Below are 16,081 nucleotides of genomic sequence, written 5' to 3' on the forward strand. Positions count from 1 at the left end.
GCCTGAAAAAAGAAGCAGCAGTGGAGAGAATGCTGGGCTGCCATCTCTACTGTGAAGCCTACAGTCACGGCACCAGGATGCTGGGAAGTATTGCAGGGGCATCACAGGTTCCCTTGACTTCCATCAGAGGTTGTCCCCACTAAGAAGTCTTTTCTGAGAACAGATCACTTCATCATCTTCCAAAACTATTCTAGATTTCTGGGGCAGAATGGAACACGTAACACACTTGAACTTCCCAGACTCTCCAGTGTTTCTGTAATTCCGACTATAACTCAGAAGTTCTCCAGTTTGTTCCACCAGAACACCCACTTTTTTTTTTTTTAAATCATCAATAGTATAGCATGGAGGAATATACTTTGTAGAGGAGGCTTTTGATTGTAAAACTGAGTTTTTCAGGTAGGCAAGTAATGACAACCAGTATTTCCAAGAACTATGTTCATGTTTGCTTCTCTGAAACACAAACTAGTAACTGATAATGCATTGAGATTTGAAGTATTTGGAACACCATATGTATAATCTTCATAATCAATGTGAATTCTCAGACATGGTTAAGAGGCACAGAAGAAAGCACAAATCTGGAGGTAACACTTCTGTTGGCTTTATTTCTTTCCCATGGGAATGCCAATAATGAGAACTTACATCTGGAATAAAAATTTGGATCCATACAGCTTTAAAAATAGACCATGCTATCTAAAAAACTATGAACTTTTACTCTACTTTTCTGCAGGTAGACAATACAGCTTCCAAACACAGCTTTTTCTGCCATGGGATAGCAAAAGTGCTTCCTATGCAGCCTCTCAATGCATTTTTAAACTAACGTAACTACACAAACTGGCATTAATACAGAAAATTCTAACACAAAAATCACAAATTGCATACCCAAATAATTTCAGTTAGTTCACAAACTACGGACTGTGTGTTAGAGCTTTGCTGAAGTATTTAGTCAGTAAAATAAAAGGCTGAAATGAAAAAGCCTGGCTGGTTTCATTCTTCTCAAAACCCAGGGTGGTCTATGGGCAATTTTTGATACCACTGGTGTTGCCAGGGAAACAAAATGAAAACAGGTGCCATCAAATACAAATTAAAGATTTAGTTCTATTTTAAACCACCTTAAAACAAAGTTTCCACAAACTTTTTAACTGTAACTACAAATTTGACAATACTTTATAACAAGAAAAGGATTATAAGTTGTCTTTAGACCATCAAGTTTTAACCGAAACAAATTTAGACTGATTGGCAACCCTTCCTTTTAAATAAATAAATTTCTGCCATTAAATATGCATCATCCTCTTTAAAAAATGACCTAGTGTACATTTTAAGGCAATATAATACCAAGACAGAAACAGGGTACATACAATCTTAATAAGCTTTCTCCATTCCAAATTTTACCTTCCTTTCAATCTAAGCAATTTTTTAGATTTTTTTTTTTACAAAGTAAACAACCAGTACAGACTTAAAGCATTTAAAAATCTTACCGTAAGTAGCAATAGAAGCTTAGTATTTTCCTCCTAATCTGATTGCGGTTTTCTCCCACATGATTAAAAATCAAATAAATAACCCTTTAACTAAAACCCAAGCAAATACACTTTGGCTTTTAAAAAGTCTAATAACGTGTTAAGAATTTGGCGACACAGTGGTCAAGTCTCTTCAAAGCACTTCCTCCAAGTCGACTAGCTATACTGGCAGGAAACACGACAAAGTTTAACAAAAAATGAACACATAATTCACTTCAATAAACAAGTGTTGTTTCAAGCTTCCAAGAACCTCTTAAAATTATTTACTGAGTTCTTTTTTGGCTTAACAAGACACTAGTCACATACAAAAATCCAAACAGACCTACTTCAATTAAAAGTAATACACGAATTCCCTCCTCTTCGATAAAGCTAGCTGCCAGACCTCTGAATAAAAATTAACCTTGTATATTTTGAGTTAATCCTGGAACTAGAAAGATGATAGCAATAAAAAGAAACAGAAGCATCTGTAGTAAATATGTATAGCTCTTCACTTAAAAGTTTTGAAATCTGTGGTATATTTTACAATATCCTGCAGGGTATTGTAGAACTTCTAGTAAAAGGACTTCTCATAAGTCTGTGCATAAACACCTTGCTGAATAATTTTCCAAGTCCACAGTCCAAGTTAAAAAGAAATTTAATAAATTGAGCATACAATGATGTGTACAAATGATAGAAAGGCTTTTTCAAACAAGAATGTCTGTAAAGTTAGTAAAAAAAAAAAAGTCTTGTAACATTAAAACTGTGATCCTAGTTTTAATGTATCTTGATTTACTTATCCCTTGCCCATTTCAAACAAGATTTCCTCGAAATCTTCAATTTACATAACAGTTTTGCTTTGCACTTTGATCTATGTTTACAGTTTTACAAACATCACAAATGAGCAGATCTATAGCAATTTGAAATTTCTGAATGAGCTTTTTAGTGGGAGTTAGTTTGCTTGTTTGTTTTTAACATTTGTCCAGGAAGAAAGAAGCCAGTCCAGCAGTAGATAATAATTTTAACCTAAGCTGCACTAGGTTTTTTGAATGCATTCCTGGCTTTACCCATATTAACAGTTCTATCAAATAATCTTTAACAATGCTTACAGATGTGGGGCTTGATGTAACGGTCACTCAAGTCATCAAGAATCCTTCCACCAATTGCATGGCTTCATTCAGCCTCTGTTTACTGTTCCAACGTCTTTGAAAAATAATACTCCCATGTCAAACATTTCCCTGTTAAAGTATCTTGCAAATAAATGGGTAATATCACGGTATGGTCCTTTCTTCAGATTAACACTTCTATAGAATCTGAATCATACACAAAAGATTCACAACATTACATGAAACCAACCAAGATCAAACCTCCCTTACAGTTATTTTAGTTAAAGTTTCAAGTTAACTCACTTGTGTGTAATTATGAAATTACTGTACTGCTCCTCTGCTTACTTCGAAAGTGATTAATCAAAGTCAGGGAAAACCAAACATAACTGAAGTATGTTTTAAAATTTCCTATTCAGGAGTAAGTCTAAAAATATGACCTAATTTAATTTTAATTAAATACTCATTTAGAAGCATGAAAGAAATGTTTTCCATTTAATTCAAATTAAACTCCAGTTACAGCAGAAATTTCAAATATTCTCTGCTTCTGCTACTTTATTACACGTGACAGATTAATGTTTCCTTTTTGTGTACATATACAACCAACAAACCCAACATCATTAAAAAACTTTAAGAATTTATACTTTTAACAGTAATAAACATATTTGTTCTACTCAAAAAAATTCTAGTGATAGAAAGGAGTGAAGATATATTCAATAAACCACAGTGAAACATTCATGCTAGATTCTATAATCACAAATACTTTTAATTGCACTTTATTTATATTGCAACAGTTCAACTATGTGAACTTCCAAGCCATGTCTTCACTGAAGGGAAAAACAAGTCACAGCGATGCAAGAAAAAAGAAGAGCAGATAAGAAAATCAATTCCTACAGGAAGACAACAATTACATACATCAGATTGTAGACTTTTCAAAAGCCTTAATGTGGATGGGAATAGGGCCTTGTCATCCTCCAATTTAACCATCATACACACCTCAAGTAATCTAACATTTTCATAGTATGTGTATCAATACCGATGTTGTATCATTCTGTGCTGATTAGACAGACAAATATGAATGAACGTGAACCTTTATAAAGCACTGATTTCCTCTCATTAGTGAGCTCTTCTTCCACACTTCACATCACTTCCCCGTCTTACCTCAGTAGCATCTTCCAGATTTCATAAGCTGAACTCAACCCACCCCTGTTTGTCATTATCCCCATCTTTTACTTTCTTCTGCTCCTTACATCTGCTCTATGTCATTTTTCCTCTCTAAGAAGAGCCAGATACTGACAAGGTAGTACCTTGATTAAAAGAAAGTTTATCAGGCCAGGCAGTTCTGCACCCCTTTGCAAATCTCTAGGGAAAGAGAAGGGAACTACTGTATGTATCCAGCCTGTTATGTGGTTCGTATTCTCAGGGAGTCCCACATCCCAGAGAGATCTGTCAGTCGCTTCTGTGGGAAGAATGGAGCACAGGCTCTTGATAACACAGTGTGGCAAAACCTCTCCAAAAACCTCCTTCGAGTATTAGGGAGAAAATTTTTATCTTCTCTTAGTTTTGCCAGAGGACAAATGGTTGTTTTTCCTATGTTGCTTTTACGGCAGTATCACAAAAGCTCTCCTTTCCATGTGAAACGGGCTGACGTTAAGCATACTATCCCTTTGCGCAGCAAGCTGTCACGCTAGCCCATCACTCTAGGAGGCTCAATACATGTAACAATCTGGTAAAGTCGAGCAACAAACTATCAATTATAATTTAAGAAAGTAAGTAAAATATCACAGTCTTTATTTCATATGTTTTGCAGCCGGACACCTCTAAACTTGTCTTCAGCATCTGAGGACAACTGACATACTATTTCTTTTACTCTGTTTATCTTTTTTGGATAAGCTGTGCTTGGTATATAGGAACTCTCCTTCAAATTCTATGCTAAACATGCTGAAAAATAGGAAGAAATTCTATTTCTATATCACAAGAAACTAGACTATACCCTGGGGACACTTGCCTGGGTTGACCTCCTCACTCATCAGAACATTCCCTATTGTCTCCTCTACAGCAAGTCCATAGAAGGGCTGGTCACAAGCAAATTAAATCCTTTTGAAATTCACTTCCTACATGAATCCTGCAGACATTAAACACTAAAAATTAAGCTACATTCAAAGGGTACTATGCCTGTATCTATGCCTAACATTTCCACAAATAGCAGCCTAAGGAGAAAAGCACCTGAACCCTCCCTAGATCACCCTACATACATAAGTGAACAGCAAGCACATTTTAACTAAAATTGTAAATCATAACTAAGTTTGGACATCCATATGTATCTTGAAATAAGTTTAAAAAAAAAATCTATAGAGCAGGATCTCTGCAGCTGTGTGAGCAGTTTGCCCACAAGCCACAAGTGCAGCTCTGAAAAACAATGATTTTTCTGCAGGACCACAGTTTGCAATTCATTTAGTTTCAATCCACTGCTAAAAATAACTCAACCACAGTGAAAACTAATGTCAAACTGATACAATTACCAAGTACCTAAACTCTGGCTCTTTTCATCTAGTAAAAATTACATTGCTGTAATAGTTAACAGTTGCCTTAATTGTATTTCAGAAAATTTATAAATCTACTTCCTCAAGTTAAGTTACATTTAACAACGCATAGAAAACTCACTTTTACACACCTATTAAAGAATGCTGACAAAACAAGCAATCAAGTCCAACTCTCATTACAATTACAGCAAGCACTAACTAGCATCTTAATTTACAGAAAAAGCAATTCTCCTGGTGATCAGCAGATCTATTATCTAGATATTAAGGTTCTAGCAAAGTCTACGCAAATATCCCATTTAGGTATGCACATCAGGCATTTGCTCACAAAAAATGAAATACACGCAGATGTGCAAATTCAAGTGTACACAACCACTTATTTGAATTTGCCCAACATTTATCATCTCAACTTCAGAAGCTTTGATGAAAGGAGTCAAGTTGTGAACAGGGTGTTAGAAACTGGCCTGCACTTCAGCAATAACTTACCACACCCAAAGCAGTTCAGGTAAAGAGCTCTGCTCAACACACAATAAACATAGATCATTCTTCAAAGTTTCAAAAAAATACACAAAGATCTATGTTTATTTTGACAAGTGAAATAAATCTTGAATGAAAAATCATTTGGCACTTTTTTTTATTAAATGTATTGCTGAAAGAAGTGTCTCATCTGTTGGGTTGGGGTTTTTTATTTAAAAAAAAAAAATCACCATACAACAATTATTCACGTTTTGATCAGAGCAAGTGGACAGCCTGCTTACTGATTTGAAGTAGCACCATATTTGAATGAAAATTCAAAGCTTTTTTTTTTTTAAAGAACCATTAAATAAAGTCAGTCACACTTCCTTAGAGTTCAGCCCTAAAAAGGAAGTTGCTGAACCAAAAAAGAAAACTGCCAAAGACACAATACCCAGATCAGCACTGGTATTCATATACATCCAACTGGTTTCAAACACATAATACTACTACTTTCTCAAAGAAAAGATGCTACATGTCCTATTACCATATGGAGTTACATTTCTCGTGGTGATTTATGTGGCAAGCAACTTTGACATTGATTTTCTTTTTTCTTTTTTTCCCCAATCTGTACAGAGAACATACTTTATTTTCTCTTAGATGAATATTGTCTGGCATTAACTGTGCTTTTTTTTTTCTTGAATAAAGTTCTAACACCTATTTGAAATTCTGGCTATAAATAGTACCACAGAGGCACATATATTACGAAGCAACACCTGCCTTCAGCTGCATGTAAACTGAAGGCCACTGGAAGTTTACGCCATGAAGTTCAGCTGTATCACAGCAATAGCATTTAAAGATGGAGGAACAGATGAGATTGAAAAGGAGAGGGGCTTTGTGGAGGGACAGTTATCCATGGAAGGTCTAGAATCCCATTTCATTTAGTTGATATGCTCAACTAGAAAACATCCAAAAACATAGGCAGGACAGGCTACAAAAAAGGTCAGTTTATCCCTTACAACAGGCATTTGTAAGGGCCATCTCCAGAGCAGCTCTGCAGCCTGCAGACACTGACTAGTCTATCAGAAAAAGGAAAAGCAATCTCTTTCCTCACCCTCAGGCTCTCCATGCATTCAAGAGGCAAAGGAAATCCAGAGCAGCAAAACCAGCATGGCAGCACTGCACCTACAGCTATAGCTCCCAAGCATGACAGTGCACTTAGGTATACAGGAGTTAGTTCCCTTAAATAATTATTAGGTTTTAATCATAATAAATTTACAAATGGACAGCTGAGACCCTGGTTTTGCAATTACTTTAAGTCAACCTCAGCACCAACTCGGCTGATCCTCAAAAAGGGATGACCCGATTCTCCTACCGGTTCCAGACACATATTTTTGTCCCCATCTAATCCAAGCACCTTGTCAACAATGTCAGTGAAAGCTACTTCTTGTTACTCTGTTAGTTTTCAGATGGATCAATTTTCCGATCCAGTTCATCATGTGGCCACCTAAATGCTCACTCCAACAGAAATGAACAATGAAAATGCATGGAAACAGATAGGACTACATCCCTTTGCAGCCACCGCCTGCATCTAAGTCAGTTTAAAGCAAACACAAAAAGTCCATTTAAAGCCTAGAGGTCCAAAGGTCTTCCAACAGCTCTTTGGGAAGTCTGCAAGACACACGCTTCTCCGATTCCAGTCTACTGCCTCAACCATACCACATCAGTGTCTTCGGTCTCCACTGTAAACATTCATTTTACATTATGTCATTATTTATTATTTACTAATTTAGAATAACTATGGCATTGCGTAAGACAAGACATACTAAAATCCTGTCCTGAGAAATCTGATTTTTTAAGAAAGACAAGACACAATGGAAGATCCAGAGGAAGGGGGACTCACCTTTTTTTGTTCTTTTAACTATATGCATTCCTACCATTCAAAGAACTGGACGTGTTAGGGTCTCACACGCTTTTTTCAATACTTAAGATTTAACTATTTTAAAATAACCTTAATATATTAAGCCACTTAAAAGCACATAGGATATTTAATTGTAAGGGAACTATCATAACACAGAATGCACACGGAAATATTGAAGAATTATGACCTCCCTGAGGAATGACACTCAGTGAATCCTACCACAGCTCATTCTTCCACATGATTCTGAAGAGGTAGTAAAATAATAAACAGTAATGTACAATCAAAACTCTGTATTTTAAATCTCTTTAAATATTAGCTCACTCTATCTAGAAAAAGCGGGAGAGATCTCAAGTTACAAATTAACAAAAAGTATCTCACAGAAAGTCCTTAAAAGGAAAAAGACTTTTAGAAGTTAACTCAAACTCTTTTATAAAGATAAGCAAAAGCACTAAATAACAAAACTATATAATATACTTTCACAAACCTACTCTAAATTAAAAGCAGTAATGTTGAGATAAGATAGGTGAACTCTCAAAGAAAACAAGAGAAACAGATGAAACAATTCCATCTGTTGGAGAGAAGAAACGCAAGAGTGACTATACAGAAAGACATCTGACATAACCAGAAGTGGTTTTTCTTTTTCCCTCTCCTCAACTTCTGGGACAAGAGTCATAGAGGAAACCATTTTCTCAGTGACTGAAAAATTAGTCTCAATCACACAGTGATGCTCAACGTGACACCTTCCTTTGTTCTTACAGCTTTACACAGCAATATTTTTCACTTCATTCTCCAGTTTTCATGCAATAGGCTGAGAATAAAAAAAACTGGGAAATGGTAGATTGTTATAAGATACATCAGGAATAAAAGGTTATTACAAACAGATTAGTCCAGGGTGGAAATGACACAGGCTAAGCAGGAGGCATGGATAATCTGGATAAGTGCCATGGAAAAATAAATATCATGATTGGACTTAAGGCAAATGGAAGCAGTTCAAATTGGCTTCCTTCAATTCACTGCAGAACATGTGATGCCCACATGTCCATTTCCAACAAACCTCACCATGAAGAAACACAGGCCAATACTGTGAAGTGTTGAAAAACACATCTACCAGCAGCTTCTTCCATACCCCAGCAACGTGAATTATTGCAGCTGCCCAATAAGCATGAAAGAAGAGAGTCTTTTTTTTTTTCGTTTGTTGAGGGGTTTTTTTTTTGGTTGTTTGGCTTGGGTTTGGGTTGTTTTGTTTGGTAGGCTTTTTTTTTTTTTTTGGAAGAGAGCTACCATCATTATTTATCTGAAGCACACCAACCTGTCAGTAAGTGCTGACCTTGCAAAGAGCAGCAAATTTTATAAAACAAGGGTTACAGTTTTACAGTTGGTCTTCAAGGCTCAGGGCATGGCTGTGGCCAAAAGGCAGGGACTCCACTCAATCCACCTCCCCTTCCATCTACATGCTCCTACAACTTCTCCAGCTCAGTTCTTGCAGGTTTCTGTCAGGTTAACTTTTCAGAACATCAGTTCCTTTATCCAGCTCCACGTGAGGCCACAAAAATGCTACTGTTTGCTTAACAGAAAGGTCAGAAACTCCTGGCTAAGGATAGGCTGTCTCTATAACCAGCAGCCCACATTTAAATTGGCTGAAATTGATCATAAAAATCACAGCTCGCAGCAATGAGTCATCATATTATCGTGTGGATATACGGAAAAATTTTGGTAAGTGTGCTCCTAGAGAAAGGACCTTAAAAAAAACAGCCATTCTTAAGGTTTAAGATTAGCTTTATGGCAAAGTGTTGTTAGTCTACTTGTTAATAAAGCCAAGTATCAACAGTAGATGGATTATGTTCAAGTAAAAACTTCGCAACTTAAAGGATCTTCCACCAGAAACAACTCTTTCACATGACAAATTTGAGATCATGGCTTGATTAGCAAATATTGAAGATATTTCAAAAGCATTTCACTAATTTTTATCAAAAAGCAAAATCACAATGACTACAGCAAAACAGTGCCAATCTTTATGCTTCCATTCCAGATTGGAGGAAAAAGAAAACAAAAAAAAAAAAGAGGAGGAATTTAGAAACAAACAGAAATAACAAAGACAGATATTGCACAATGAGGAGAGACTAAACATAGCAGTTAATGGTTTGAATTACATTCAGGCAGTGGTAGGACATAAATAGTTTATCGCTACAGGACAGCATACATGCTGCAGTCACTGGGGGACACCGGAGCACAGCTGTTAAAATATATCACTGCACCGTCAGAATAGGAGATGGAGCCTTGCTCTAGAACTGCACTGAAGCCCCCTTTAACTAGCTCCACTATAAATTCGTAACTACTCACCCCAGCAGAGCAATCAAAGGCAGATGCAAACACTGTCAGCCACATTAACCCTGGTTGCTGCACTGCAGTCAACATGCTTTCAGCCCTGCTGGGTGGGTTACATTACCTGGGTTTGAGTGATTTAGCAAATTCCTTGCTACTTCTAGTGGCTGTACCACCATGTTATAGGGCAACCTTAAGGATGTCTGTATTTTTTCCTCCTTTAAAACTACTTGAAAACACTCCTCCTTTGATGAAAATTCAGAGAAAATCCAGAATTTCACTTTTCATCATTAGCAAAAACACAAAAGGACTCCGACATCAAATATGTAAAGCACTCCATAATTCTTACATGAATAAAGCATTAGACTTTCTGGACTGGCAAATGGTCTTGAGCTTTAAGCCTCAAATCAAGCATGACAACTGCAGCTTCTGCTGAACTCAAGTTTGCAGCAGAAACAAGTGAAATAGCATTGATGACACTTACACAGTCAAATATACTAAAACAGAAATACTTAAACAGAATAAAACTGCCGGTTTTCTACCCTCACATGAAATTCCATTTTGCACCCCCCACTTCTCATTCTTTCCCAGCTGAAACTAGTACAATTCTTTGGAGTAGCTAGAGTGTGGTTAAGCAGAGGAAGCTATGCTTGTTTGCATGGAATCTGCTGTTTCCTCTCTGCCAAAACACTTGTTTAAAGAAGTCATGTAATACTTCTATTAAGCTGTAAATGCAGTTGACAAGGAAATGGCCTACTGGCAGTGCATTACCTTTGTGGCAGTGCCAACCAGCCTACAGCAAAATAGTGCACATGGTAATTTCAACATGCATTCCCCAGGAACAAAGTTGTGCCTTACATAAATACCACAGAACTCCAGCAACATCTAGAAAAAGCAATGAAAATTTGCCCAAGCTTTCATGCTTGCCTGTATCAATTCTGTCATAACTAAAACAAAGTAGGAAAGCATGTGCATATGTCCAAAAGGCCTGTGAAGCTGTATCATATGACACTGGGAAAACTATTGCAACTTAAATCTGTGTATTTCTCGTTAACCACTGTAACAACTCAGTAATAAAAATTAAGAAAAACTGTAGGTATCAAATACACAAAAGAGTACTAACTGCATACAAGCCCTTAAAAACCATAACGTAATTTATTAACAAGAACACATGTTCTATGTAATCCAGAATTGTTGTGTTAAATTACTTTGGCCTTCGATAGTATTCATTTGATTACAAGAATTAAACAGATTCACAGGCTTTCAAACTCAGTGACCTTTGATTTATAAGCAGCTATTTTCATGCATATAAAAATCCTTTCTGATAATGCAGTCCTTACCTTTCAACAGCTAGTCCAACTACATACAATGATGTTAAAACGAACTCAGATGTAATCAAGATACTTTCATTAAAAGTACAACCAAAACACACCAGCATACTCAAATGTAATTAATTTGTAATAATCGTAAAAATATTTTTAAATGTTATTTCATCTTAAAATTCCCATCAAAAAGAGGTTTCAGAGACACTTATTTTGTTCTCGGCTTTCATCTGAGTATTTTCAGGTTGAACAGTAATTTTCAAATAGTTAATTACATAGAAAAAAAATATGGTGCAGGAAAGATGACTAAGCTTTGCTTCTAAAGTTATGAAACGTTTCTAATTGCAAAACACTCACTAGCTTTAACTGAACTGCACGTTGCCATAAAACTTCAGGAAACATCTCTGTTCCGAAAAGCGCACACAAACAAAAAAAAAAATCAAGAACCCCACAAACAAAAAACAAGAACCCAACAGCACTAAATACACTTGAACTCATATATGTGTCACCTTACAGTAATCACAGGTGAACAGTACCTTCTCTTTCAACAGTGGTGGCTTCCTTATATTAAGATCCTGATATACAAGGCACCAACAAAAGAAAACTGAACAAAATCATCTAGTACGCATGCCATTTTCGCAGCAAATCACAAAGACAAAAAAAATCTTCTTTCAGCACTATGAAGTGTCTTATTAATGCCAAATGGGTTTTAGACAAAAACAATTCAAGAACGGAGTATTTATTGATACTCAGTGCAATCACTGTAGCTATTCTACAGCTCACTTCAAAAAAATAAAAAGCATAACCAACAGTGGCAACAGTTACTCCTAGATAAGTATTGTTCCCCATGAACTCCTCTATGTAATTCCTTTTTAACTGCTACTTCTCATAAAGCAACTAATTCTATTTACATTTTATTTTGCAAAAAGTAAACTAATTCAGTAACAGATTTTAACACCCAGTGATAAATAAAAAATAAAACTGTCAGGAGTTACTAATACAAGCTGTGCTCACATAGGACAACTCTGAATCCTTTCTTAGGTCACATGTTTTCTGCAAAACTCCCTTTCAAAGGAGGATGGTCTCTTGGTTATGGAACTCTCCAAGTGCAGGTACAGTATGGAATAGGCTCTACACGTTGCCTTCAAGTCAGTTAAGCACTTACTGCTTTAGCTCTCTCCATTGAAGATAAAAGCATTCTGAAACCTTACAGAGATGTGTTAAAACACAGGCAAACTGCAGTAAACAGCAAGCAAGACAGTAAAAATTCTTAGTCATAAAATCTTTGTCCATAAAACTGTAGATTTATGATTCCAGTATCAGTTGTTTGATTTTTTTTGGGGGGGGGGGGGGGGGGCAACACGACACAGGGGGGGTGTTGGTTTTGGGTTTTTTTTTATACAACAAACAAGAAAACACCACAACACAAACTTACCCTCATGGGATGAATATCAGCATATGGAGGCTTTCCTTCAGCCATTTCTATTGAAGTGATACCAAGGGACCAGATGTCTGCCACGCAGTTATAGCCAATCTCTTGTATTACTTCAGGAGCCATCCAAAATGGAGTTCCTATAACAGTATTACGTTTTGCCATTGTATCCTGTAATTATATTATTTATGCAATTAAAACAGAGATGCTTGTTTTTGTATTCTTTTGATATTAATTCTATATTTAAAAGTTAAATTAGCCACCCAAAGGTCAAATTGTAGTGACTTCCAATGAAGACCAAACAGATTCAGCCCATCAGCCTACAGAGGCCAAACAGGAGACCATGATCATAAACCTCAAACAAAACTTTAAAGTCAGATCATCAGGCACTTGAAGTACACTGTGTTATAAAAATAAACAACTAAAAACTAAATAGCCTTGCAATACATTAAATACTCATAATGATAACAAATGTTAGCTCTACCACTACCATTAGTAACTCCTCAGACACAGAATTCAAGGCATAGAACAAAAGGACAAAAGTAAAAGAACATGGTTAGGAGCACTGAAGGATTTTTAAATAACCTTTCCCCAGGTACTTACTGTTAACTGGCCAGCCACACCAAAATCAGCTAATTTTGCATGTCCCTCAGTGTTAAGAAGGATGTTTCCAGCCTTTATATCTCTATGTATTTTTCTCATAAAGTGCAAGTATTCAAGTCCTTTAAGAGTAGATTTCAGAATAGTTGCAATTTCATCTTCTGTTAGCTGCAAAAAAACATAAAGCTATTTTCAGGTATACACATACAGTCTATATATTTGAACTATTTAAAACATGATCATTTCATACTGATTATTATAAGTAATACAAGCAATGTATCTTAGGTATTTTAACACAGGATTATGTCCAATAGCATTTACAATTCAAAACTCTGATCTACTAACTTGATGCATGCAGCTAGATTCTTATACACCTAGAGTCCAATTAGAGCAAGTGAGCTACAAAACTAGAGAAGGGGCTGATTGATGCAGATCAGAGGGCAGAAGATGCAATATGCTCTTGCCTGTCAATCAAAAGTCACTACTCTTTAGATCTTGACATCCTTCATACAGACAGCTGCACAGTTTCTACAATATACAACTAATAAATTTATCACTAAGATCATACATATTAATTGTCAAGTTACGCATTACCTTTGTCAAAACAAAGGTAATGGTGGTCACCACTGGACTAGATGGCACATACTAGAACACTGCCCTGGAAAGAGAGATAGCGCTTCCTCTACCGTGGAAGGCTAGTGCTATTGCTCAAACATCCATGCCCTTACATTCTTTACACAGTTTGCCCAAACTAACACAGTCCTACATTTGGAAAGAGATTAACGAACACCGTGTTTTCTTTGTTCCTCAAATTCCTACATACAAAATGCCTGCTCAGTCTACAATTAGTAGTATCAAGCTTTTGTCCACCAGCTATTCCTAACTGCACTACTATTGCTTTCTCATTGCTGGCAATTTACAAATTAGAGAGGGTAAATTAAGAGCTTCTTCAGAAGAACAAAAAAAACCCACCCAAACAACAAACAAACCAAAAAAAAAACAACCCACAACACCAAAACCAGAGACAAATGTGTACAGAAAAAAGCCAAATAATTATCACAAAACTTGTGAAAAATATATTCATCAGGGATAGCTTGCTACTTATTATCTGTAGGGATATAAACACAGCATGCAGAAATACAAACACCCAAACAGTTCCCAGCTAATTTACAGAACTTTACCGAAGTCTGTCAAGTAAGCCATTCCTTTTAAGGCTAGTAACTTTGTTTTATGTGGAATGTAAGTGAACACTAATTTTTGAGAATAAGTATTTCTCACTCTGCCTGTGCTCCATACTGATACAAAGCTGTAGATCTACACCCATACAGACGCGCCCCAATGACCTTCGCAAAACTACTCAGCCCTGAAAAAGGACAATTAAGATGTCAGAGTGCTCTTATGCTGGAAGGCGCCAGTAACTACTATTACCTGTTCTTTTAACTGTCAAATAAATGATTGAGAATGGATGCCAAGCAGATGTTACAGGCTTTTTTTACACCATTGTTCTTTTCTTGTTGCTGACTGACAGAGAATTAATGCTCACTGAACTTTTGGGTTCTTTTCAAATCACCTGCATCACTCAACAATTGCCAGGTGATATCCTCATAGGAAAATACAATCAGATTGAATATATAGCTCTTCAATTTCAGCCACAAATATTGTAATTTTTTAAACATTTACCAAGGTAAATCAGTCTGCTGTCTCTGCAAAGGTTTCCTGTTAGTTCTTAACATTAAGCGTAGATAATCCACATGAGCTATGCTATAATATATCACATTATTATTACACTATAAAATTGTACAATTGAACTAACAGAAATCTTAACATAGCTGGCCCTGAATATAGTTTATAAGACAAGCTACATTTTAGTAAGCACAATTACTACTGTGTGAAGATAATGCAACATGTCGGCACACAACTTTCAAAGCAGTTGCAGCCTGTTAATGCCTTCTAGTGTCTAAAATCATATTCCTTTACATAACGTTTACTAGTGCATAATACTACCTTCTACAGTCATGCTGAATTTTTAGCAGGTTTCTTTAAGTTCTTTAGTAACAGCATGGCCTCCAGCAATTTCTGAGAATTAAGATAGAAGAGTTAAGGCTCTTCAGAACTTCAGAGCTGCTCAAGGCAACAATACATTTTGCACAGTTAATCCAGCTCTCTTTCATATCATGTTCACTGTTTATTTTTCAGTCAGGATGAACTCTCGAATTAGTCAAGTAACTGAATATAATCTGAGAAAACTGAAAATTTGAAGAGTAAGAAAAAAAATTGCAACAGATATTCACTGAACTCTGTAAAAGCATCACAAAGGAAACACTAAGGAGTCTTTTGCTTGACTTCTCTTTTTAAGCAGACTTTAAAAGTTCTTTTTAAAGCTAAAAAAATAATTAAAAAATAGCAATGATTAAACACCTACTATATTAATAAAGAGGTGCTGTAGACTGGGCAGCCCAAAATGCCTCTCATTTACTACGTTAACACATTGCAGAATTCATATACTATCACAAATGATACAGTAAGCTCAAGTATCAACTGACAAGCTGACAAACATTTCATTACTAAAGAAAATACAATATGGTGAAAAAAATGGATTTTTTTTTTTTTATTTATCTGCTTCATCAACTACATGGACTACTAAGTTGTTTATCTTCATTGCTTTAGATCAACATAATAGGAACACAAAAGCTCCTGAAGAAGTGTTATCAGAGAAACAGTAAGAGTGAATCTTTTGTAGGTACCAGACCGCCTAAGAACGCTTCTCAGATTTTCATCATTTATTCTAGAATAAAAGCAAAAATACACACACAATTCATGTGATGCAGTTTCTCAAGGAAATACAAAGAAACTATTCATGCAACTGAAATGCTGTTCCATTACAGTATATCAATGCTT

General features: G+C 35.9%; 1 protein-coding gene across 2 annotated transcripts in view; it reads right to left on the reverse strand.

Annotated features, from left to right (window-relative positions):
- The window catches only part of STK3 (serine/threonine kinase 3), a 134,244-nt gene that overhangs the window by 88,137 nt on the left and 30,026 nt on the right, over positions 1–16,081 (reverse strand). Inside the window, exons 5-6 of one of the 2 annotated variants that reach the window (XM_086465235.1) lie at positions 13,187–13,351; positions 12,587–12,754 (exon numbers count right to left, since the gene is read on the reverse strand). The exons of the other annotated variant lie outside the window; for it this stretch is intronic. Of the exons in view, the coding sequence (XP_086321361.1) occupies positions 12,587–12,754; positions 13,187–13,351 (333 nt within the window). The remainder of the gene's footprint in view (positions 1–12,586; positions 12,755–13,186; positions 13,352–16,081) is intronic. 2 annotated transcript variants of the gene reach the window in all.

The sequence above is a fragment of the Leptosomus discolor genome, chromosome 5 (genome assembly GCF_034619465.1).
Source record: "Leptosomus discolor isolate bLepDis1 chromosome 5, bLepDis1.hap2, whole genome shotgun sequence".
NCBI classification, from domain to species: Eukaryota; Metazoa; Chordata; class Aves; order Leptosomiformes; family Leptosomidae; genus Leptosomus; species Leptosomus discolor.